Source organism: Salvelinus alpinus, chromosome 12, assembly GCF_045679555.1.
Source record: "Salvelinus alpinus chromosome 12, SLU_Salpinus.1, whole genome shotgun sequence".
In the NCBI taxonomy this organism is placed as follows: Eukaryota; Metazoa; Chordata; class Actinopteri; order Salmoniformes; family Salmonidae; genus Salvelinus; species Salvelinus alpinus.
Window position 1 is genome coordinate 44,876,202 of NC_092097.1, and position 25,701 is coordinate 44,901,902.

The 25,701-nt window shown below is 42.3% G+C and overlaps 1 protein-coding gene across 4 annotated transcripts; it reads right to left on the reverse strand.

Annotated features, from left to right (window-relative positions):
- Positions 1–1,116: 1,116 nt before the first annotated feature.
- On the reverse strand, positions 1,117–25,029 carry LOC139536215 (phosphatidate phosphatase LPIN2-like). 4 transcript variants are annotated; one of them, XM_071336541.1, is made up of 21 exons: positions 24,904–24,990; positions 24,033–24,109; positions 23,056–23,136; positions 21,490–21,690; positions 21,281–21,376; positions 19,350–19,603; positions 16,938–17,045; positions 16,034–16,142; positions 13,735–14,746; positions 13,465–13,561; positions 10,987–11,174; positions 10,599–10,692; positions 10,412–10,481; positions 10,102–10,200; positions 9,461–9,555; positions 9,203–9,350; positions 5,978–6,126; positions 5,744–5,830; positions 5,160–5,427; positions 4,183–4,286; positions 1,117–3,937 (listed from the first exon to the last, which is right to left on the reverse strand). In XM_071336541.1, exons 4-21 carry the CDS (start codon positions 21,679–21,681, stop codon positions 3,748–3,750), a joined length of 3,360 nt encoding a protein of 1,119 aa, XP_071192642.1. In that variant the 5' UTR covers positions 21,682–21,690; positions 23,056–23,136; positions 24,033–24,109; positions 24,904–24,990; the 3' UTR covers positions 1,117–3,747. The 4 variants fall into 4 exon arrangements, with proteins under 4 accessions (XP_071192642.1, XP_071192641.1, XP_071192645.1 ...); XM_071336540.1 differs by lacking the exon at positions 24,033–24,109 and having other exon boundaries at positions 24,904–25,029; XM_071336544.1 differs by lacking the exon at positions 23,056–23,136.
- Positions 25,030–25,701: the final 672 nt, after the last annotated feature.

The window sequence follows — 25,701 nt, forward strand, 5'->3', positions numbered from 1 at the left end:
TAATTGAATGTTAATTTCTCTACCATAAGCCACCTCCAACGTTGTTTTAAATAAATAATTTGGCAGTACATCCAACCAGCCTCACAACTGCAAACCATGTGTATGGCATTGTGTGGGCGAGCGGTTTGCAGATGTCAACGTTGTGAACAGAGTGCCCCATGGTGGCAGTGGGGTTATGGTATGTGCAGGTATAATCTACAGACAACAATTTCATTTTGATGGCAATGTGAATGCACATACCATGACAAGGTCCTGGGCCCATCGTCGTGCTATTCATCCGCCACCATCACTTCATGTTTGAGCAAGATAATGCACGGGCCCATGTCATAAGGATCAGTCCAGAATTCCTGGAAGCTGAAAAAAGTCCCAGTTCTTCATTGGCCTGGATACTCACCAGACATGTCACCCATTGAGTATGTTTGGGATGCTCTGGATCAACATGTACTACAGCATGTTCCAGTTCCTGCCCATATCCAGAAACTTCACACAGCCATTGAGGAGTGGGACAACATTCCACAATCAACAGCCTGATCAACTCTATGCAAAGGAGATGTGTTGCACTGCATGAGGCAAATGGTGGTCACACTGACTGGTTCTGATCCACACCCCTACCTTGTTTTTAAGGAATCTGTGGCCAACAGATGCATATCTGTATTCCCAGTCATGTGAAATTCATAGATTAGAGCCTAATGAATTTATTTAAATTGACTGATTTCCTTTTATGAACTGTAACTGAGTAAAATCTTTGAAATTGTAATTGTTGCATGTTGCCAAATTTTCTAAAACATGAGGTGGCTTAAGGTAGAGAAATTAACATTAAACTATCTGGCAACAGCTATTGTGGACATTCGTGCAGTCCGCATGCCAATTGCGTGCTCCCTCAAAACTTGAGACATCTGTGGCATTGTGTTGTGTAAGAAAATAGCACATTAGTGGCTTTTTATTGTCCCCAGCACAAGGTGCACCTGTGTAATGATCATGCTGTTTAATTAGCTTCTTGATATGCCACACCTGTCAGGTGGAAGGGTTATCTTGGCAAAGGAGAAATGCAAATTAACAGGGATGTAAACAAATTAGTTCACCAAATTTGAGAGAAATAAGCTTCTTGCGCACATGGAACATTTCTGGGATCTTTTATTTCAGCTCATGAAACATGGGACCAACACTTTACATTTTATGTTTATATTTTCTTCAGTGTAGATCATTTGAAAATAACAAGGCTCTTTGGGTCCAATGCAATGTCTCTCTAAATAGAGTAATTGGTATCACTTAGGATGACAAAAAAATATATATATTTCTAAATATAATTAATTAAAGGGATACTTCGGCATTTTGGCAATGAGGCCCTTTATCTACTTCTTAAGAATCCGATGAACGTGTAGATACCATGTCTATAGCTGTGTTCGAATATTCATACTAACAGCACTATTTGTGACGTAAATAGACTATTATAGTATGCTTGTTGGTCATAGTATGGATATAGTTATTATGCCAAAAGTTCCCGGTGGTCGCACACATTTGCCAAAATACGAAGTATAAAAGCAGTGATCACTCTTTCCGTGCTTAAGGGCCTATAATGTAATTATTCAGAAAATGGGCGTGACTTCAACGTTTTCAGATTTGAAGAAAATAAGCAGCCGAACGAGAGCGGATACAAATTCATTGGTTTAACTAATTATGACAAACGTTAAGAAAGAGAAATGTAATAAAGTAATTACTTTTCAAATAAGTTACCTTACGTTATGTTGGCTGACAATTTGTTAGCTACACCATCCTTACAAAGCGCATAGCATATCATTACAGCAGTATGTACCAGTATGTTAGCTAGCTACCTAACATTAGTTGGCTACTAATACATCGAACTTGCCAGTATATTTACTATCTACCCAACGTTTAGTGACTTGATTACTCCCGTCATTCTTAGTTTAGCTAAGTCGTATAGTCATTGTGCGTTCACAATGGACATTTGTGCGTTCATAAATTCGCTCTGGCTATCCAATTTGATTCCAGAGCACTCTCGTCTGAGTGTACCTGTGGCAGAGCGCAGAATAACTGATGAATTTACTAACGCTCAACCCCAGTTGAATATGGCCATTGTCAGTAAACATCGGCAAAAAGCATAATTAAATTGTTTCCAGCAGCACAATCACCAACGCTCTGGAAGACATAAAAACAGCCTAACCAGCTCTGCTAGGGCGAGTAAATGGTCAGAGTGAGGTGTTCTTTCATTTGTGTCTGGAAGTAGCTAGCAAGTTAGCTTGGATGCTTGACTGCCATTGCGTGGTCAGAACGGGCCAGTGTCCAGTGTGCGCTCTGAATTTATGAAAGGACAACCTGACAACGCTCTGAATTTATGAACGCTCAGAGCGCACTCGGGCACTCCAGATTGAATTTACTCCTAAAATGTCTCGCTAGTAATTTGTTATGCTAACAAGCTAGCAAGAGGTTGCATTGCAACAGCAAAAAACTTCCGGTAGACAGGGGAAGCGCTAGTACGCTCAACTGAAAGAATACCATTCGTTTACAGTATACTAAAATGAACTAATAGTATATACTCATTAAGTATGTAGTATGGGTATTCGAACACAGCTTCTGTCTCTGTGTCCAGTATGAAGGAAGTTAGAGGTAGTTTTGTGAGCCAATACTAACTTGCATTAGCACAATGACTTGGAAGTCGAAGTACTAGCAGATACCAATAGACATCCAGTCAACTGACTACGTGTGCTAGTGCTAGTTAGCAACTTCCTTCAAACTGTAAGCAGAGATACAAATTGTATCCATGAGTTTATCTGACCATCGAGAAGTAGATAAAATCCCTAAGTATCCCTTTAAATATGAAAGCTTATAAATCATAAGCAAAAAGGCACCGTTTCAGACCATGGCCATTTCAATTACCCAAACAGTCAATTTACTCAAACCTGGAAAGTATTTGGGATGTTCCCAAATACTGGAAAGGTGGGCCTGAGTGAAAAAGTTTGGAAAACCACGTGCTAAACGACTAAAATGTAAATAGAACTGGAATTCTTGAGCAGCACAAATGCACATTGCGCCAGTATCATTTAGTTATTGGCAATATGGTATGGCCAGTGCAGTAGGTCTTTTTACAATCAAGTATAGCATAATATGAAGTATATAGTGTTGCGTAAAATGCAGTGTCATCGGTGCATATGTGTACATTTTTCTCTCTGCTGAAAGCCAGACACTTTAGTTTTTAATTGCATCAGATGAATCGACACAAAACAGAGAATATTAAATGAGAACCTTGCACATCTACAATATTCCAGGCCATCAATGCTTATTAATTAAAACTATTTCTGAACTCCGAAAGGGATCGAATAAGGGAGAAAAGGGGTGATGAGAGAGAAGGACAGATAGAAAGGAAAACCAGTCAGTTGTACAGTTGTCTAGTCAGTTGTACAACTGAAAGGCTTCAACTGAAATGTGTCTTCTGCATTTAACCCAACCCCTCTGAAACAGAGAGGTGCGGAAGGCTGCCTTAATCAACATCCACGTCTTCGGCGCCTGGGGAACAGTGGGTTAACTGGCTTGCTCAGGAGCAGAACGACAGATGTTTACCTTGTCAGCTCGGGGATTTGATCCAGCAACCTTTTGGCTAGGCTACCTGTCGCCCCAGACAGTGTGTCTGTGTGTCTAACCCAGAGTGGACAGGTCCAGTGGCGAGTGTGTGTGTGTGTCTAATCCAGAGTGGACAGGTCCAGTGGCGAGTGTGTGTGTGTGTATGTGTGTCTAATCCAGAGTGGACAGGTCCAGTGGCGAGAGTGTGTGTGTCTCATCCAGAGTGGACAGGTCCAGTGGTGGTAGGGGCTCTCTCCAGTAGGAGAAGTGACTGAACTCGGGGCAGTCGAAGGAGGACGACCTCCCATCCTCAGAGATCATAGGGAAGAAGTGCTCCACCAGCTCGCTCAGGTGAGTGTACCTGTGGTGCACACACACACACACACAATAATGTGCCGGAGCCATCACAGCTCTATAAATTCAGCTGTAATTATTAGGAGTCTGATCTATTCAGCATCTTGGAACAGACATGCTGTTATCAGGAGCATTTTAAAAATTTTATAAAATAATTATTAAATCAAGACAAAAACTGTACTGTATGTATTTAGTGTGCACTTATGAGGAGTGGACTGATGACTGTCACTCCTCTGTGGCTAGTGTACTTACGAGGACTTGCTCCCTTTGTTCTTCTCCTGAATGAGCTCACCCTTGGGGTTCACAGTGAAGATCCTGGTGTCAGGGACACCCACTTCCTTATAAGCATTGGCATCCTGGGAAAGTCCAGACAACACTTAAATCAAGGTTTATTTAAAATACAAAAAAACTCAATCCATCCCCCAGGGAACGGACTGAGAAACAATTGCCAAACACAGACAGTGAGTCAGCGGTGTGTGTGTGTGTCTGAAATCTGTCTTACCTACTAAAACTACATACTGTGTACTAATCATAATACATACTATTTAGAAAGTACTGGTTAGTAAAAATGTGGGCCTCCCGAGTGGTGCAGCCTCGCAGTGCTAGTGGCGTCACTACAGACACGGGTTCAATACAAAGCTGTCTCGCAGTCGGCCGCAACCAGGAGACCCATGAGGCGGTGCACAATTGGCAAAGCGTTGTCCGGGTTAGGAAGGGTTTGGCCGGGCTGGGATGTCCTTGTTCCATTGCGCTCTAGCGACTCCTTGTGGCGGGGCCGGTGCATGCACGCTGACTTCTGTCGCGAGTTGTACGGTGTTTCCTCCGACACATTGGCGTGGCTGGCTTCCGGGTTAAGCGAGCAGTGCGTCAAGAAGCAGTGCGACTTGGCAGTGTCGTGTTTCAGGAGGACGCATGGGTCTCGACCTTCGCCTCTCCCGAGTCCGTACGGGAGTTGCAGCGATGGGACAAGACTAACTACCAATTGGATATCATGAAATTGGGGAGAAAACGGGGTAAAAGTACAAAAATATATATGTTTGGTATACAGTATGCAAAAAATATCAACATACTTGGCTCAAATGCATAATTTTGTCGTTTCCCGCCATTTGTTCATTTGGTACAGCCCGTCCCCTATAAAATGTTATATTTTCCCAAAGCACCTACTACTAAAAACGCAAGTCAGGGAATCGGACAAGGCCTGTGTATGTGTGTGACTGTGTGTGGCTCACATTGGTTCTGTTGCCAAAGGCTGCATAGAAGGGCTTCCTCTGGGGGTTGAACAGGTCTCGGATGTCGGTGAGGCAGGCGATCTTGAACACCTCCGGCTTCTTCTCTACCACCTCTCTGTGCAGGGCAGAGAAGAAACTGCTGGGGGCCAGCAGCACGGGGCCCTTGGGGAGGACGGTGCCTTTGTCGTTCACCCACTGCAGGTAGCCCTTGGTGATGTCAGCCATGCCGATGGCCCGCGCCGAACAGTAGAGGAACTTGTATCCGTTTCTAGAAGGGAGCGCGAGAGGGAGGAGGGGTTACCCATTGATAATAAAGCAACAACTGGATACAAGCATCTTGTAAGTTATCACTGGCTTCCAATGAGAGGCACATCATGGCACATTCATTTAGAGCAGGAAGTGTTGTTTCACAATGTTGTCATTTTGGCTCAAAATAGAGTTTTGGAACCAACACATGCACAGTAAATACTGATGGTGGAGGGAACAGCTGCATCTTGTTCATTATGAACCTAACAGAAGAAAACAGACTGAAAAAGAGAGGGACTATCTAGACATCCACTGAACAGGACCCTGGTGTGACTTACTGGTGGATTTTGTGGTAGAGACGGGCAATGCCGTGGTGTGTCCAGTCTTTCCCCAGCTGAGGTAAGATATGACCCAGGGCATCAGACCTGTAATTGGCAAGGAGAGAGGTCATATAGCATTGAACACACATTCACATGTACATACAGATTGGATCATACTGGGCCATGATGGTGCTAAACTGTCTCTAAAAGCACAGGGTAGTACCTTTCTTATACACACAAACACACACTCACTTTGTGATGGTGCCATCGATGTCTGAGATGACGATGTGGTCGTCCCAATTCCACAGGTAGATGGCGGCTTCGCAGCGACAGGTGCCCTGGTACTGAGTGGTTACGCTGAACATAACCTTGTTGGCCCCCTCACGCAGTTTCAACCGCTCCTGATCACAACACAGGGTAGGGATTATGAGGCAGTGTGTATGACTGTGTGCAGGGTTTTTTCTGGATCAAACGGGCTTAGGTGGTGGGCGTGGCAGGGGGGCACAGTCGGCTCGTCTGCCTTGCCCAAATTTTAGAGGCCCCCCCATCTTGGCGGTGTAGAGAACGTTTAGCATTTTTAAGACAATTTCCTGCAATTCTACACATTTCTCCATGGACCTGAGAAATGTTTGCAGTTTTAAAGCAAATGTCCTGCGATTCTACATATTCTGCCCTGGAGCTGAAAGAATGTGGCCGTTTTAAAAAGGTGATTTCCTACAATTCTATGCATTTTGCCATGGCAAATGCTGTGTTATTTTGCTCAAACTTAACAAAAAAATGTACTGCTAAATAAATTGCTTTTCAAATGTTCAATTCTTCCTGACTGTCTAACTTTTATTTTTGTGATTGTTAGTTAACAAAACACACACACACCCCCCATTCAAAAGTTTGGACACCTCATTCCAGGATTTTTCTTTATTTTAAATATTTTCTACATTGGTCGAATAGTAGTAAAGACATCAAAACTATGAATCATGCAGTAACCAAAAAAAAAAGTGTTAAATAAATCAAACAATATATTTTAGATACTTCAAAGTAGCCACCCTATGCCTGGATGACAGCTTTGCACGCTCTTGGCATTCTCTCAACCAGCTTCATGAGGTAGTCACCAGGAACACATTTCAATTAACAGCTGTGCCTTGTTAAAAGTTCATTTGTGGAATTTCTTTCCTTCTTAATGAGTTTGAGACAATCAGTTGACAAGGGAGGTGTGGTATACAGAAGATAGCCCTATTTGGTAATAGACCAAGTCCATATTATTGCAAGAACAGCTCAAATAAGCAAAGAGAAACGACAGTCCATCATTACTTTAAGACATGAAGGTCAGTCAATGCGGACAATGTCAAGAACTTAGAAAGTGCAGTCACAAAAACCATCAAGCGCTATGATGAAACTGGCTCTCATGAGGACCGCCACAGGAATGGGAGACCCAGAGTTACCTCTGCTGCAGAGGATACGTTTATTAGAGTTAACAGCCTCAGACACTGCAGCCCAAATAAATGCTTCACAGAGTTCAAGTAACAGACAAATCTCAACATGTTCAGAGGAGACTGCGTGAATCAGGCCTTCATGGTCAAATTGCTGCAAATACACCACTACTAAAGGACAACAATAAGAAGAGACTTTCTTGGGCCTAGAAACACGAGCAATGGACATTAGACCGGTGGAAATCTGTCCTTTGGTCTGGAGTCCAAATTTGAGGTTTTTGGTTCCAACCGCCATGTCTTTGTGAAATGCAGAGTAGGTGAATGATGATCTCTGCATGTGTGGTTCCCACCGTAAAGCATGGAGGTGATGGTGTTTGCTGGTGACACTGTCAGTGATCTATTTAGAATTGAAGGCACACTTAATCAGCATGGCTACCACAGCATTCTGCAGCGATACGCCATCCCATCTGGTTTGGGCTTAGTGGGACTATCATTTGTTTTTCAGAAGGACACTGACCCAACACCTCCAGGCTGTGTAAGGGCTATTTGACCAAGAAGGAGAGTGATGGAGTGCTGCATCAGATGACCTGGCCTCCACAATCACCCGACCTCAACCCAATTGAGATGGTTTGGGATGAGTTGGACTGCAGAGTGAAGGAAAAGTAGCCAACAAGTGCTCAGCATATGTGGGAACTCTGTTCGAAAAGCATTCCATGTGAAGCTTGTTGGGAGAATGCCAAGAGTGTGCAAAGCTGTCATCAAGGCAAAGGGTGGCTACTTTGAAGTATCTCAAATATAAAATAGCTAAATTAGATTTGTTTAACACTTTTTTGGTTACTACATGATTCCATGTGTGCTATTTCATAGTTGATGTGTTCACTATTATTCTACAATATAGAAAATAGTTTAAAAATAAAAACTTGAATGAGTAGGTGTGTCCAAACGTTTGACTGGTACTGTTGGTCCATTACCTTTTCTATACAAGTTAGTGCTGTGAAAAAGTATTTGCCCCCTTTCTGATTCTCTATTTTTGCTACAGAATGCTAAATTGGATCTTCAAACAAAACCTAATATTAGATAAAGGGAACCAGAGCTTACAAATAAAAAAAGTATTTTATTTAATTAACAAAGTTATTCAACACCCGATTCCCCTGTGTAAAAAAAGTAATTGCCCCTTACACTCAATGACAGCAACCAAATGCTTCCTGTAGTTGTTGATCAGTCTTTCACGTCGCTGTGGAAGAATGTTGGCCCACTCTTGTATGCAGAATTGCTTTAACTCAACGAAATGTGTTGGTTTTCAAGCATGAACTGCAACATCTCAATTGGGATTAGTTCTGGACTTTGACTAGGCCATTCCAAAACAAAAAATGTGTAGTTTTAACCATTTAATGTTGACTTGATTGTGTGTTTTGGATCACTGTCTGTCTTGTTGCATGTTCCAGCTGTGCTTCAGCTCACACATGGATGGCCTGACATTCTCCTGTAGAATTGTCTGATACAGAGCAGAATTCATGGTTCCTTCTATTAAGGCAAGCTGTCCAGGTCCTGAGGCAACAAATAATCCCCAAACCGGCAAACTACCACCACCATGCTTGACCAAAAAGTTGACTCAAGTTTGACAAAAATAACCTGGATGATCATCAAGACTCTCGGAAGAATTCTATAGACAGATTAGTCAAAATAATAACTTTTTGGACGACATGGGTCCCATTATGCCTGACGAAAATCAAACACTACATTCCACAGTAAGAACCTTATACCAACAGTCAAGCATGGTGGTTGTAGTGTGTTAATTTGGGGATGCTTTGCTGCCTCAGGACCTGGACGACTTGGCTTAATAGAAGGAACCATGAATTCTGCTCCGGGGACAAATACTTTTTCACAGCACTGTATATCGGGTTTCAGTCATTTAAGTTTACAGGGAAAACATTTTTCGATCCCAAAAAAGGAATGGACTTAGGCGATTCAAAAAATTGCTTAAGCAGCCCGCCCAAGGATATCAAATGGCAGAAAAATGACTGGTGTGTGTGTGGCAGTGATGACGTACTATCTGTTCGGAGGTGAGGCGTAGGGACTTGCGGTACATTTGGCTAAAACACTGGGCAGTGTTTATGGTCTCTATGGTCTCTGATGATAGGTTGCCCACTCTGCCTAGGCCCGCCTCCTCGTCACTAGTCAGGTCATCCAGAGTCGCCCTGAAAAGTCACATATGGCAGAATTACTAGTCCATCAGCTAAAATAAACTACAAATCGGTCATATGCGTTACGCATGAGGAACAGTGTGTGTCTGTGTGTAATCACTCACAGTATGGTTGTTGAGGGACCAGTGACAGACACAGAGGTTGAGACATCATACTTGGTCTGTGCCTCCTCTTGGTCCTGCTTAGAGTTCTCTCCAGTCTGCCGTAGGGAAAGACAAAGAAACATGTTGTTGTTAGGCAGCTCTTTAACATTATCCTTCATTATAAAACGGGTAGTTTGGATCCTGGATGCTGATTGGACGAGCAGTGTTCAAAGCTGTGGCGTATTTGCTGTAATTGGCACACCTATGCCTGCTAACAGTTCCTTCAGCGGTATCACTGCGCCGCCATAAGAATATCATCATGTCCACGATGCTGTCCGAACCTTCTCTTGAATTTCTCTCAACAGCATTTATCTGTGACTATATTCATGATATAGCACAGCCTTTTGTGCCTTATTGCTTAATTGATTCATGAAATTCCAAACTGACTAAAATGTTAATTATAAGGTGTGCTGGACAGGAACAACATGTGTAATGGCTGGGGGTTCCCAGAAAACCTGGGTCGTGTTAATTAAGTGACACCCTAGCAAAACATGTTGCAACTGAAAACAAAAAAGATTCAGATAGTACCTTCCTTTTTTCTTCCGTTTTGTGCCTACTGAACACAACCCTAGCATGGATTGAAAAACCCTGTGATAGGCTACCTGGTTTGAGTTAGTGTCCATGTCCTTCCTCCTCCAGGAGAACCACCAGCGGCCAGACTTTTTGGGCATCTTGTCCTTCACCAGCTGGTCAATGGCACTCTACATACAGTACAAGGTTAAAGATCATATAGCACACCTGTCACCACTGTCCCTACTTCCTCCTGAAGTGTACACTCGTACACTACTCCCCATACATTGGTGTACAGTAAGTATGAGCCAGAGAGAAACTTCTCTTCATATTTATTTATACTCGTCATTTAATTTCAAATCCATGAAGGGAAGTGAACAAGGGTCGAGATTAGAGATATACCTTTGGTATATTCTTTTGAAAAACTTGCATTGACAGAACCATAGGGGCAGCCACTGCCCAGTTATAATACCTAAAAGAGCACAAAAAAAACATGAATTTGTCAATGGACAGACACATTTAAAATATGATGGCAGAACCACAAGCAAGCAACGTATTGTACACTACCAAATGCAACTCTAACACTTACTTTGAGTTGATGCAGATAACCAGGTTTGGATCTTCGATGATTCCAGGGTTGCTCACCAAATCCTGGTAGTTCACAACGTGCTCCATAAACTGATCTGGAACAGAGGCAAATGGCAATAGAGAAAGTCATGAAAAAGTCTCATCAATCCAACTGTTAGAAATGGGTAAGAATGCATAGGTTACCACGTGTTCATATTTCAACTAAAAAAAAGTCTGTCTTCATTGTTCTCTCTAACTTGTTAAAGATCATCACTAGAAGCAGCTAATGGTGAGCGGATGTGGTTCCTTCCATCGGACACATACACAGCTGCACAGAAATAGACATTGCAGGAAAGTTCTTCTGCAACAGGGTGATCAAATTAGGATCCTACATCTGTACACACACACACCTTTGTTGATTTGACTGGTGTGGCCGGTGCGACCGCAAAGGGACATGCTAACGTCCATGTGGTTGGTGGTAGAGTCGGACAGGTACTCTGTGCCGCTGTCCATGGCACCACTGCCCACCGACTGGGGAGACTGGTTACCAGAACCGGACCCTTCCTCCGCACCGAGCCGTGAGCATCCTTCTGCCTCACTGAGTGGAGAGGCAGAACCATTAGCAAAATCTTCTACCACTATGCCTTTTACGTATTTACTTGAGAAGTGAATTGCCTGAGTTGAAATGGAATTGATCCCCATGCTGATTCCATGTACATAATGGATAATCTAACACTAATATTTCATCACTATGAGGGAATAGAAACTTCCACGCTGTTGCATTTATCAGGTGCTATTCAGGAGTGGGATCAATTGGTTCCAACTTTGAGAAACACTCAGAAATGACTATTGATTTGGTATAGGATGTGATACAGTCTATGATATCTTATGTCTGCTGATGTCCATGTGAGTCCCTACCAGTGTGACCTGCCTTGTGAGGACACAGTCAAGCCTAAGATAACATTACTCATGATCTGATTAGGGAACGCATCCTGCTACATTATACACAGAGTTAACTGATTTGTGTCATCCTTGACACTGAGTAAGTGTGGAATGCGGAAGTCATGCCAACTGGGAACTTGGCTCATACCTAGACAGAAGTGGGGGAAATTTGACATATTTTGAGCTACATATTATGAAATCCATTGCCTGTTGACCTCCATTCCATGGGAAATACCAAAAATAATTCTGTGGGGCATGAAAACCCCAGTTGATAAATGTCTGTTCTAACTTTAAGTAGCTCCATGTTAAAATCCATGCACTCACCTACCATGTAAGCTCACTGGCCGTGTCCAAAAACCTGTACTTGCATTCTAAATAGTAGGCATTTTGGGTATACAAAAATAGAAAGTTAGATAATGTGACATTAAATATTTTGTATGCTTTAACCGTCTAGAGCATGGGTGTCAAACTCCAAATTTGGCCCGCGGGGTAATTATATTTGGCCCGCGAGACAATACCAAATTACTACTAGAGCTGGCCCGCCGGTATTATACAGCGCATTCACCGCTAATACTACGAATCCCATAATGCTCTGCTGTTGTTTTCGCGCGCCAATCAGGACAGGACCCAGAAACGCCCTCTCCTCTGTGACAGTAGTCATAGCAACATAGACGCTACAACTGTCAGCGCGCTATCCCTTCCCAAAAATGGCGAAAAGAAAGGCAGAAAACAGGAGCTTTCTGAACAAGTGGGAGGCAGAATATCTGTTTACATATGTAAAAGACAAACCTGTTTGTCTTGTTTGTGGAGTCAACGTGGCTGTAAGTAAGGAGTACAACATTAGACGACACTATGAAACGAAACACCATTGACAAATACAAGGACCTGGACATGACTCAAAGGAGCCAGAAAGTAGAGGAGATGAAAAGAAGTTTGGTTTCACAACAGAATATGTTCAAAAAAGCCACATCACAAAGTGCTGGCTTGGGCACATCAGATTAGATCAGTGTGCAATAATTAACGTTTTCTTTGTGCACTTTTTCTTGCTACAAGGCATGGGCTTGAATGGTTGATTGATTTATTATCATTTTATTTGTAAAATTATTAGCCAGTGGAAAAAGTTTATTTTGGTATTTAAATCAGAAGGCTGCAAATAGAAAAGAGGCATACGATTTTTATTTACATTTTATTTATTTAATAAATGAATGCCATTGATGTGTTTTTTCATTTGAAATTCGAATTTGCATGTCTCCACTATTAAATTATATATTGTATGGTAATAAGCGATGCTTGTTCCATATTCAATGTTAAAGCAAAACTTGTTTGGGTCCATATTAAAAGGTTAATTTGTTCAATGTTGGCCCGCGACTTTGTTCAGGTTTTACATTTTGGCCCACTGGGTATTTGAGTTTGACACCCCTGGTCTAGAGGGAACATTGAATTTTGCATTACTGCTATTAGCCAATAGAAATGCACTGAATAACAGATTCAGCTTAACTCTAGCTTAAGCAAATGGATTCTTAATGGAGATTTTATTATTTGATTTCCACGGGGTGGGGGGTGTGAGAGAGAATTGTTGGACAAGGGTTAAACGCAGGTTGACGTTCACTGTCATGAATCTTGCCCTGGAGGCAGAACTGAGCAATTTTCACTAGATGGGCCAGCAAAGTCAAAATTGGCTATATAAATTCCTGAAAACAAAAAGGAGCTTTTTTGGTCTTGGTTAGGGTTAGGCTTTAGGGTTAGTAGTGTGGTTAAGTTTAAAATCTGATTTTCTGACTTTGCAGAGCTGCCTCCAGTGCAAGATGCATTACAATAAATGCCAACCTGCACTTTAAATGCTAGGATGTCATACTTGTTTCGACTTTTCATCTAATATGAATTCGCTGCATGCTATTGAGGAAGAAAAGGAAGGACGGACGGAAGGAGAGCTGGGAGCCCTTTACTTTTTAGGTGGGAAGTAGAGAGCTGCCACCTCTGGGTCCAGGTTAGACAAGTCATCCAGGTAGATGTCGGAGGGTCCAAGGTGCTGACTGCGTTTACCTGTGTTCACACAGCACAGCAGCAGAGACAGACCACACAATTCAATGTCATGTCAAAACCAACACTCAAATCCTCTTGAAGATATTATTATAATGCGTATACCTGTCAAATCCTCTCAGATCTACAGGATGTGTGCCCAGGGTTTAGGGATTGAGACGAGATCGGTTTCTCACCTTTCTTCTTGTCCTGGTGCTCTGCTGAGCTAGACTGCTCCTCCCCCAGAGCCTCAGTGGCTAACAAGTCTGTCACTCCGACACTCTCTGCAGCCTGATTGGTCAGGGAGCCGTCTGTGGCTTTGTCCGTCATTGCAGAGCCGTTCTCTGTCTCCTCCCCTCCCTCGGTGCAGGGCTCAATCCCGCTGTCACCCTCACTCAAGACAACTTCTGTCCCTTGTCCATTGGGTTCTGGAAAGGCACTGTGCTGTTCTGGTTGTGCTCTGCTACCCAGATACTCTGTGGCAATGAGACCTAAGTTAGCTGCACTGGCATAGCTAGTTGTGTTAGCCAAACTAGCCTTGTTAGCTAAAGCAGCTGTGCTGTCGCTAGCTAGCCTGTCTGCGCTGATTGTGCCAGCTTTGCTACCTTTTATGGATGGGATATGTGTGTCTATACAGTTTTCAACTTGGCTAACAATGTTGTTAGCTACACATTCAACATTTGCTGTGCTTTCTTCGCTAGCTTGTCTATCAGTGTTGTCTACATTGGCCATGCTAATTGTGTTAGCCAGGGAGTTTCTGGAGTCTTCCAGCTCCGGGTTGGATGGGGACTCCTCGGCTACTTCATCCCCTGCCTGCTGGGTCTCTACTTGTGGCTGCGTTTTTGTTTTTCTAGGCCCTGGGGCTTGGGGCGATTCTATGCTAGCCATCACTAACGATGCCAATGTTAGCGGTTCTGAGAAGAGCTCTGAGGTGTGGTGATTCGGGGTGGAGTGGGTCATATTGGAGGCTCTCGCCAGGTCTATGCAGGAACTTTCTGTGGGTTGGACCGCTGGTCCGGTCCTGGGCGTGGGCCTGACCACCACCGTCACGCTACTGCTTGGACAAAGCTGGACAAAGCTGACCCCGGGCTCCAGGCCCATGTCGAAGGAGTCCTGCCGCTGGATGGTGCGGAAGTGGGAGCTGTCCGAGCAGTGGATGCCAGCGGAGACATGCTGCACCTCCACCCTCCCTCTCTCCGTTGGACACATCTAGAGGGAGCAGGGAAAACAAAGCAGTGTGGTGATGGAGCTACTGAACAAACTTTTTATGACACCTGTATGTCCAGTTATGTCAATTCTATGTCATGTAGGGATGTGCCTTTCAAGCACGATTCGATTCGCATCTAGATACATGGGCTCTGATACAGTACTGGAACGACTGTACTGTGTGAGTGTGTGAGAGGGGGGGATCTCCATCACCCACCAATTAACTTGGCATTTTAGCAGCACATTTTTGGGGGCGCGAGTAATATGTCAATATTTATCTGTAGAAATGAGCAATTCATATAGAACAGCTTTGGATTTCACCCCAGTCTTAAAAGCGAATGGTTTTGACCATTTGGGGCGGTAGGTAGCCTATCGGTTAAGAGTGTTGAATCCCATGAGCAGACTTGGTGAAAAAAATCTGTCAATGTGACCTTCAGCAAGGCACTTAACCCTAATTGCTCCTGTCTAAGTCACTCTGGATAAGAGCATCTGCAAATGACAAGAAATGTTTAGAACTTTGAGAGCTGCTCTACTCCGACTCCCGCTCAGACCATAGGCCTACAGTGCAGCTCAAAATAAGTACAGCAGAAATTACAACTTTACCCTGTCCATGTAAAAATGAAAAAAATAAATAAAAGCAAAACTACCTTCATCATTTCCTATGGTGAACCTGGCAATCGAAAAGCCCCAATCAGCAGGAGTGAGTTGTGACCACGCCGGTAGCCTACACAACTCTGTCGGTAAAACGATTTTCTACAGTGTATTTGGTAACAATGACCAAGCAAATAACATTGGTTGTCACCCAAATAATGAAGCCTATGATTTGACATAGCGAAAGCCATTTTACAAACATTTGAATGCTCAAGATGCTAAGAATATTAGATCAGGAAGGCTCTGGTTGGCGTGAGCAGCTGCACTCTGTATGCACAGTTGTTATCAGACTCATACACATTTACATGCGTAGTTAGTTAGGCTACTGAAGGAGAGGACACATCAACTCAGTCACAAAATATTAGATATTTTTGTATTGGTACAATTATATGAGATAGAAAAACATTAGTGAAGCGGCGGTTCATGATGTATGCAATAATTTTCATACCAATTCATGCCACTTTTGAACCGGGGATGGATGCCCATCAGTGAATTGTTACATCCCTAATTTCATTTTATGTCACCTGTACTCCCTGTTATGACCTCTATGTCCCATTATGACGTGTTATGCTACCCATATGTCCTGTTATGACACCTGTACACCCAGTTATGGCCTCAATATGCCCTGTTATGTTATACCTCAGGAAAGCCACCCCAGTTCCACTGCATCTGAGGCCCTGAAGACTCCGGAGGCTTCACCAGTAGCTCAGAGTCACTCTTGGGGGAGGAAGGACGACTATAGAACACACTGGAAATAGAAGACACAGAGAGAGGCTAATTAATTGAAGGAAAGAGAGAGAGAAACTGTTGAAAAAGAGAGACAGAAGGAGATGGGGGGGCAGAAGAAGCTCTCAGAAGGCTCTGACGAAGGTCATGCATACGTAAACCTAAGCTAGATAAACAACTGATAGCGGCAAGCGGAGCGTGCAGGTTTTTTTTCTTATTTCAACAATAGTTCCAAATAATTCCCACACACCTGCAACAATTAACCTCAGATGTGTGAGTGTTTTTCCTAATTAGAGAGAGCAGGAGAAAAAAAGACAAGAGGGAAAAAGTGACAGAGAGGGTTCATAAACTGGAGAAAGAGGGGGACAGACAGTAAAAGAGAATGAAAATACAAACTTATTTTAACTGACTACCAGGGGCGGTTTCTAGGACACAGATTAGACTATCCTAGTCCTGGATCAAAAAGCAAACTCATTGGAGAATTTTTTTAGGGTCTGGGATTAGGCTTAATCTGTGTCCAGGAAACTGCCCCTTAAAGTGCAGGTAAATTGCCTGACCTGTTGTCTGGCCTTAATGTCCAAATGTACTCTTAAATCTCTAATCGGTACAGCCAGAAGAGGAATGGCCACTCAGAGCCTGGTTCCTCTCCAGGTTTTTTCCTTAGTTCGTGCTTTCTAGGGAGTTTAGCGTGGCCACGGTGCTTCTGCCTGCATTGCTTGCTCTTTGGGAGTTTAGGCTGGGTATCTGTAAAGCACTGTGACAACTGCTAATGTAAAAAGGGATTTATAAAATACATTTGATTGATTGATTGTCTGACCTCTCTGAGGGGGACCACTCTCCATCAGAGTGAGGGTGGACGTCCCTGGTCTGCACGGCCACCAACTCTTCATGCGGCTCCTCGGACAGCGAGAAGTACACAGACTTACTGTTAGGGAGACAAATTGTATTTATTTTTTAAAGTCAGCCACAGGGTATCAGAACACTAAAGCTGATCACTCAAAGCCACATACCGGATGCTAAATCTAACAATTAGACCTGGGTTGAATATGTATTCGCCTTCCACCTAACATTCAAGGTATACCTGATTTAGCTTGGACGGCACAATGAAACCGATAGAATAGTAATTTTAAAACCAAAGGAATTAATGTTTTCAGATTGTAGTTGAATGGTTGTTCAACAAAGAGTACATTTTGCATCCCTTTGATATTTTAAGTAGAATTTGTGCACCAATATTTAATTTTAAAAAGCCTGTTATCTTACATTAAGTGCCCTTTATTATAGACCACATGTAAAATTCAATAAATTAGATTTTTAATATGAATAGACTTGCTAAATTGCCAAAAATCTGTCTCTCCTCTAGTTTGTCAGACTTCTAGCAAGATCTTAACCCACTTATCGCCACCATTTGTCCACGTTTTCACCATCATTGTAAGGCCCTACTTACGTTCTGGCTTTGACAATCATTTCTGAAGATTATCATTTATTTCATGTGATTACTTTACTTCGGTCCCTCATTTTAAGGTCAACCCTGATATGTGAACTTAACTCTTTTTAATATGGTGAAATTATACCTTTTAAAATTATATTTTCAAAAGAAACATTGAACATGGAATCAAATTATACTGTAAAAGCAGGTCAGCTGGTTGTCATCTTTTTGTCCATTTTCTGGTGTTTTGTGGTGGGAAACTGAGCCCGTCGAGCATAACATGTCAACTGTTACCCACAGATAGTAGTGAGGTCGGCTCGGTTTGAATATTCAAAAAGTTTTCCATTATATAAAAGTCCCATGACAGTAGTGACTGCTTATAAATTTTTAACCATCAGTTATTTACATTACTAAAATATTTCAGTTGTTGTGTATATTACATTTGTTTTATTTGTCGTTTACCTTGACTAACCTGTGCCCCCGCACATTTACTCTGTACTGGTATCCCCTGTATATAGCCTGTATTGTTGCCCTTTAATTATTTGTTATTTTTCTATTGTATTTTTTAAACATATTTTTTTGTATTTTTTTTTAAGGGTGGCTACTTTGAAGAATATCAAATGTAAAATATATTTTGATTTGTTGAACACTTTTTTGGTTACTGTATGATTTCATAGTTGATGTCTTCACTATTATTCTACAATGTAGAAAATAGTAAAAAAATAAATAAACATGATATGAATGGGTGTGTCCAAACTTTTGACTGGTACTGTATGTAGAACATTGGCCTGTTGGAAACTACAACTCCCTACAATGTCCCACAGTTTAGGCATTATCTGAGAAACTGCAATGCAACGTGCGAACGAAATGGACAAAATGTAACGAGCTAAATGGAATTCAAACAACAACTGAACTGAAGTTGGACAATTAGACATCAAAACATAACTGACATTTCGGTTCATCGCTGAGCACTAACAGATAGTCTAGAAATCTTTTAAAATGTAAACCTTTTGGTGAAGCTTGCATTCAATTGCTCTCCCTGTTGCACACAACAAGCTTCTATTCCCCCTGTCACAAGGTTATTTATGGATGATTTAAGATGGAAAAACTCAACCGTTATTTTTTTTTTAGATGGGAAAAATATATGTTTTATTAAGTTGAATGTGTGCTCTTTATGACAATAAAAATCGAAAAAATTTAGTTACACAAGGGTCGTGTTTATCACGCAAAAAATAAAAACACATATGAAATATCTTGCTGCGTTTTGTAAATGCAGATCTCATTGTAATTTCTGCTCAGACTAATTTTGTGCTTCAGCTGCACTCGGATGAGAATTCACAAATGGGCATTCTATCAGCAAAGAGATGTGTAGCTACTTTTCTCAGTGTAGCCTACTTTTCTCGGGTAAAATGCCAGACTAATTTCAAGCAAACATTTGGAAATGTAGCTGGCTACATTCTTTCTATGATAAACATTCGAAATATGCATCGTTTTGGCAAAAACATACCTTGCTTTTTCATTGTAAGCTCAATTACTTTTGTGGCTGCTAGCCAAATTGCAAAGGAACTTCTGTTGTCATCTGATGAATGAAGCTATTTCCTTCCAAATGTGTTGCAACAATGTATTTACTGCGAAGGAAAATGATAGTTGCACGCCCCTGATCATTCTATCGAAGCAACAAAAAGTGACTTTCAATATAAAATGCAGGTGAAAAAGTTTCAAATGCTGATTTCTGAACTCTAAAACGACACCTGTTACACTACCCAAAATGTACTCTATTCGTGGAACAACCCTGATAGTGACCTAGCGATCATGGGCGTGCTGGGCTCTTCTTTGGAGGGGCTCTCCTGTTCTCCTGACTGCTCCCTCTCTCTTTCCCTCTCGTCGGACGAGGAGCTACCATCTTCTCTTAGGTGGGAGTCGGAGCGTATGCGTACTCGCCGCCTCTTTTTCCTTCGTGTTCTTCCGGAACTGGGGAGCCCCTCTAAGGTTTCCTCAGCCACCTCCAGCAGCTCTATGTGGATGGGCGACGTGCAGAGGTGGGCTGGCACTCTGGACTGGTTGGTGGGTGGGGGAAATGCACATTTCAAACTAAGGTAAAGAAAGGTACTTGCTAGGCTACACATACAGTGCATTGGGAAAGTATTCAGACCCCTTGACTTTTTCCACATTGTTACGTTACAGCCTTATTCTCAAATTAATCAAAGTTGTTCCTCATCATAAAAAAACAGAAATACCTTATTTACATAATTATTCAGACCCTTTGCTATGAGACTCAAATTGAGCTCAGATGTTTCTACAACTTGATTGGAGTCCACTTGTGGTCAATTCAATTGATTGCCTTTACAAATCATGTCCACACACCTGTCTATATAAGATCCCAGTTGACAGTGAATGTCAGAGCAAAAACCAAGCCATGAGGTCCAATGAATTGTCCATAGAGCGCCGAGACAGGATTGTGTCGGGGCACAGATCTGGAGAAGGTTACCAAAAACACAGCAGCATTGAAGGTCCCCAAAAACACAGTGGCCTCCATCCTTATTAAATGGACGAAGTTTGGCACCACCAAACTGAGCAATCGGGGGAGAAGGGCCTTGGTCAGGGAGGTGACTGACAGAGCTCCAGAGTTCCTCTGTGGGGAGGGGAAAAACTTCCAGCAGGACAATCATCTCTGCAGTACTCCACCAATCAGGCCTTTATGGTAGAGTGGCCAGACGGAAGCCACTCCTCAGTAAAAGGCACATGACAGCCCACTTGGAGTTTACCAAAAGACAACTAAAAACTCTCAGACCATAAGAAACAAGATTCTCTGGTCTGATGAAACCAAGATTGAACTATTTGGCCTGAATGCCAAGTATCACATCTGGAGAAAACCTGGCACCATCCCTACGGTGAAGCATGGTGATGGCAGCATCATGCTGTGGGGACGTTTTTTACCAGCAGGGACTGGGAGACTAGTCAGGATCGAGGGAAAGATGAACAGAGCAAAGTACAGACAGATCGTTGATGAAAACCTGTTGCTGAGCGCTCAGGACCTCAGACTGGAGCAAAGTTTCACCTTCCAACAGGACAACGACCCTAAGCACACAGCCATGACAATGCAGGAGTGGTTTCAGAACAAGTCTCTGAATGTCCTTTAGTGGCCCAGCCAGAGCCTGGACTTGAACCCGATAGAACATCTCTGGAGAGAACTGAAAATAGCTGTGCAACGACGCTCCCCATCCAGCCTGACAGAGCTTGAGAGGATCTAGAGAGACGAATGGAAGAAACTCCCCAAATACAGGTGTGCCAAGCTTGTAGCGTCATACCCAAGAAGACTCAAGGTTGTAATCGCTGCCAAAGGTGCTACAACAAAGTACTGAGTAAAGGGTCTGAATACTTATGTAAAATGTGATAATTCAGTTTTATATTTGTAATAAATTAGCTAAAATTTCTAAAAACCTGTTTTTGCTTTGTCATTGTGGGGTATTGTGTGTAGATTGATGAAGGGGGGGGAAATAAAAATTCAGCCATTTTAGAATACGGCTGTAACGTAACAAAATACGGAAAAATTAAAGGGGTCTGAATACTTTCCGAATGCACTGTACAGCATCAATAAGCTACAGAAGAAACTAAATAGGTTACATCATGTCACCTTCCCTATTAGCTCAACACAACTATAAAGAGAGATTCAACTCCATGACTGAACAAACCTATAGGATCAGATAGTCAAAATAAAATGTTTAAAAACATACCTCAAAATCCTCATTTTCCTCCACAAAAAAAGCTTCTCCATTGTCCCCCAGTTTCATTTGCAGGTGAACTGGCTCCCCATTGATCTCGATGTCCACCTGCAACACACGGTCACAGGCAGTGTGTGTGTGAGAGACTATCCGCTTATATACAGTACATGCACCCTCCATTTGTAGACATCACCACACACTCCAATCTTCTTCATACTCACCACTTTCTCCTTGGAGCGTAGCACCCCCAGCTTGCCAAAGCGCACATGGAACGGAGAGCACTGGAGGCTGCCGTCGGGCTGACGCACCACGATGACATCGATGGCCCCCGTGAGCGTGGCTGGGTTCAGGCCCCGGTATAGTTCTTTGACCGTCACAAACACAGTCTCCGCCAGCTGCCCCACATAGTTCATGGTCTGGGACTGGAGGGGAGAGAGCAGGTCAAGGGGTAATTCTTGTCCTATGTTTACACAATTCTTTACCAATCTTATTGATTTGAGATATATAATATACCCTAGTATCATCCAAGTTTGTTGGCAAAGCAGAATATTTACATACACTGAAAGTACAAAACATTAGGAACACCTGGTCTTTCCATGACATAGACTAACCAGGTGAAAGCTATGATCCCTTATTGACGTCACTTGTTAAATCCACTTCAAAAATCAGTTTAGATGAAGGGGAGGAGATCGGTTAAAGAAGGATTTTTAAGCCATGAGACATGGATTGTCCATGTGTGCCATTCAGAGGGTGAATGGACAAATCAGAACATGTAAGTGCCTTTGAATGGGGTATGGTAGTAGGTGCCAGGCGCACCGGTTTTGTGTCAAGAACTGCAATGCTGCTGGGTTTTTCCTTCTGATCAATTGCCATGTGTATCAAGAATTGTCCACCAACCAAAGGACATTAGCCAACTTGACCCAACTGTGGGAAGCATTGGAGTCAACATGGGGCCAGCATCCCTGTGGAACACTTGACACCTTGCCCGATGAATTGAGGCTGTTCTGAGGGCAAAAGGAACTCAATATTAGGAACTCTTATATTTGCATATAAGTTTAGAAGAATCCCCACAAACCTAAATAACAAAAACGATCAAAACAGGAAGACCGAGGCAATCAGGCTGTTCTAGCTTCATTCTGATGATCAACACAGTTATCAGGCTAGCCTATTAGAATGAAAGCCTCGAAGAAAGAGAACATTTAGAAGGCTAAAGGCGTCAGTATGCTTCAGTTCGGAACCGAACAAGTGTGCTCGTATACTCCCTTAAAAGACCTTTGCATGAAAAACAAGAAAAAAAGCGGCAAGAGTACCTTTTGTCCATTTTGAGATGCCGTAGGCAGTGTACGCTTCCTCAAAAGTCAGAATTAATCTAAGTTAACTCAAGGAATCTCTCATTAGTTTTGATGTTTTTTCTGAGAACATCTTAGTCGTACAATTTTACATCTAACTAAGATGTTTGGTGCAGTATTTCTCAATGAAAAGATTTGCACGAAAACAAGTTGTCTCTTGTTGAAGGACAACAAATACTTAATTGAGAATCCCTACTGTTGAACAATCACTGTAGCCTAATGTATCACAAAAATCATCAACCGCAACTAGAAAAGCCTGAAATGGCAAAGAGAAGAACACAATCACACCACCATCGCTGTAGCCCAGGAGCTTTCCAGTGGTCCTGCCTACTTTTCTAGAAGCAGCATGGTTAGATTATTCAGTCAATTGCACTGTGTGGACCTCTACTCACACCATACATTCTCCCTCACCCCCTTGTGAAGTGTGCACCAACTCACCTTTATTGAAGAATCCCTATTGTTGACCAATCACTGTAGCCTCATGCATCACAAAAATGTATCAACCGCAACTAGAAAAGCCTGAAATAGCAAAGAGAAGAACACAATCACACCATCATCGCTGTAGCCCAGGAGCAACCATGACTCAACATCAACACTTGAATAAACCCTACTGTTTTATCAACAGTCAATCAGTTTCTATTGATGACTTGAAGGCCGTACTTTTGGGAACATGAAGGGATATCCTCCTCACAATGTTCACAGACGAACTGAACACAAAAAGTTGAGTTGGTGCACACTTCACAAGGGGGTGAGGGAGAATGTATGGTGTGAGTAGAGGTCCACACAGTGCAATTGACTGAATAATCTAACCATGCTGCTTCTAGAAAAGTAGGCAGGACCACTGGAAAGCTCCTGGGCTACAGCGATGGTGGTGTGATTGTGTTCTTCTCTTTGCCATTTCAGGCTTTTCTAGTTGCGGTTGATGATTTTTGTGATACATTAGGCTACTTTGTAAAATAATACGCGCGGTCAGTAGTAAAATGGAGTCTGGACACAAAGCCCACGATGGCTAAAATGGAGGTAGAGCAAATTGAGTATGGGAGTGTGGGAAAACTGACATTTGATAAATTTCTTACAAACCAAGAGTAGACCTATTATTTTACATTTAGACGTCCATCCATGATTAAGCTAGTTGAACTGTAGTACTACTGCAGTAAGGCTTCTCAGATCACTATGCATGGCCGGTATGCAAATGTCTTGTGACTTTGCTGCTGATCCTTTCAAGCGTTAGACAAAGCGTGCGATTCCTACATGTCCTGATGTGTCAGACAGGCTACAACATGCTTCTTAGCCACGGCATGCATCATAGCCATTCATTCAGATTAGCCTAAGTGGTAGAGATAATTCAAAGGCAAACAAGCCCAGAGGCAAAAAAATAAAGACTCATCCCATCTGTTAAAATGTCATCCACTTACTGTGTGTGTACCTCTGACATATGTGCTACCAGCATGCCCCTGATGTGGAGCAAATAATGGCCATCACATGACATGACCTGTAAAACAGGTGTAGGTGGAATTTGCCATGGTCACATGATCTATTAGCATCAAATTTGATGCCAAAATCCTCACTCCCTCCATAGTGAGTTTATTCATTTAAGGGATGGGTCAGATTTCAAACAAGGCATTATTTGGACAAAAACTGTGACATGCCTAACTGGAGGAGAACGTCAGATGTCGTGAACAGAATTTACCTTGAGAGGCAGGCAGCCCAATTCTGATTTGTTTGCCCATTGTTGGCAAAATATCTTATCTGATTTGTGAAAAGACCAATTTGTGGGGAAAAATATCAGAATTGGGCTGCCTGTGTAAATGTAGCCATAATATTCCAATAATAAATGACATTGTGGCTGTGCTAACTAGCTATAGTAACTAGTCAGTCAGACAAACAAACTGCGCTTCCAAATTATGATTAATTTATTATTTTTATAATGATGAACATCCAGACACTTAGCCTGGCAGTCTGCGTGTTTAAAACAAATTACATTGGGTAACTATCTATCGTTTTCAAACCAGTTGCGTAGCTAAAAGCAGTTGGTGGTGGGCTACCAGCTAGCCAGCCATTATAGCTAATTTAGATAGTTGTCAGGGAATTCATATTCTGGATAACAACAGGATCGACCCAGCCTGCCAGCGACGCGGCTGGCTGAAATAGCAACTATTAGGTTCACTTTACAAAACAAAACTTTATAACATATCAACGTATGATTATCTCACACATCAACGTTCTATTGACATTTTGGAACTCTTAAACAACGCTAAAGTAACGATTCTGTTGATTTTATCTTACCTGGCAGACGGAGTTCCCGAAAAATTATTAAGTGACACTTCCTACTTCAAGCGCTGCGCACACGATTCTATGAATGGAAGAAGACGCAAGTCAATCATTCGAATAACCAATTAAAATATATGGGGAAAAAGCAAAGAACACGCCTCTGGTTTGTTTTGTACTCAATGCGTGCACCCAGAGCTTTAGACGTAAAGGGTTAATCTGGGGCATGCGTGCACCCAGAGCTTTAAATTGTGCCTTTTTCTATGCTGATTTGAATGTCATTGAGAAAATAAAGATTTGTCAAAGATTTTTTTCACAAACATATTTTCTGAATTTCAAAGTAATCCTCGAAGTAATCATCTAGTTTTTCAAAAGTATCTGTAATCTGATCACAATATTTTTGCTGGTAACGTAACGGATTACAGTTTTTTGTAATCCCTTACATGTAAGGATTTACATGTAATCCGTTACTCCCCAACCAGCATTCAATAATATATGTTTTATTTAACCTTTATATCCTCAGTTCAATAAGAATTGCTTTCATTTACAAGTGTAAATAAAGACTATTGATGCCGTAGTTTAATACATTTTATTAAACTACGGCATGTTTATTGCGTTTGCCCCAGATTAACCCTTTACGTCTAAATACGTAGCTCTGGGTGCACGCATTGAGTACAAAACAAACCAGAGGCGTGTTCTTTGTTTTTTCCCCATATATTTTAACGCTCCCTTCACAGAACAGCGCAAACTGTCTCTAACCAGAATAGAAAGAGGAGTGAGAGGCCCCGGTGCACAACTGAGCAAGAGGACAAGTAC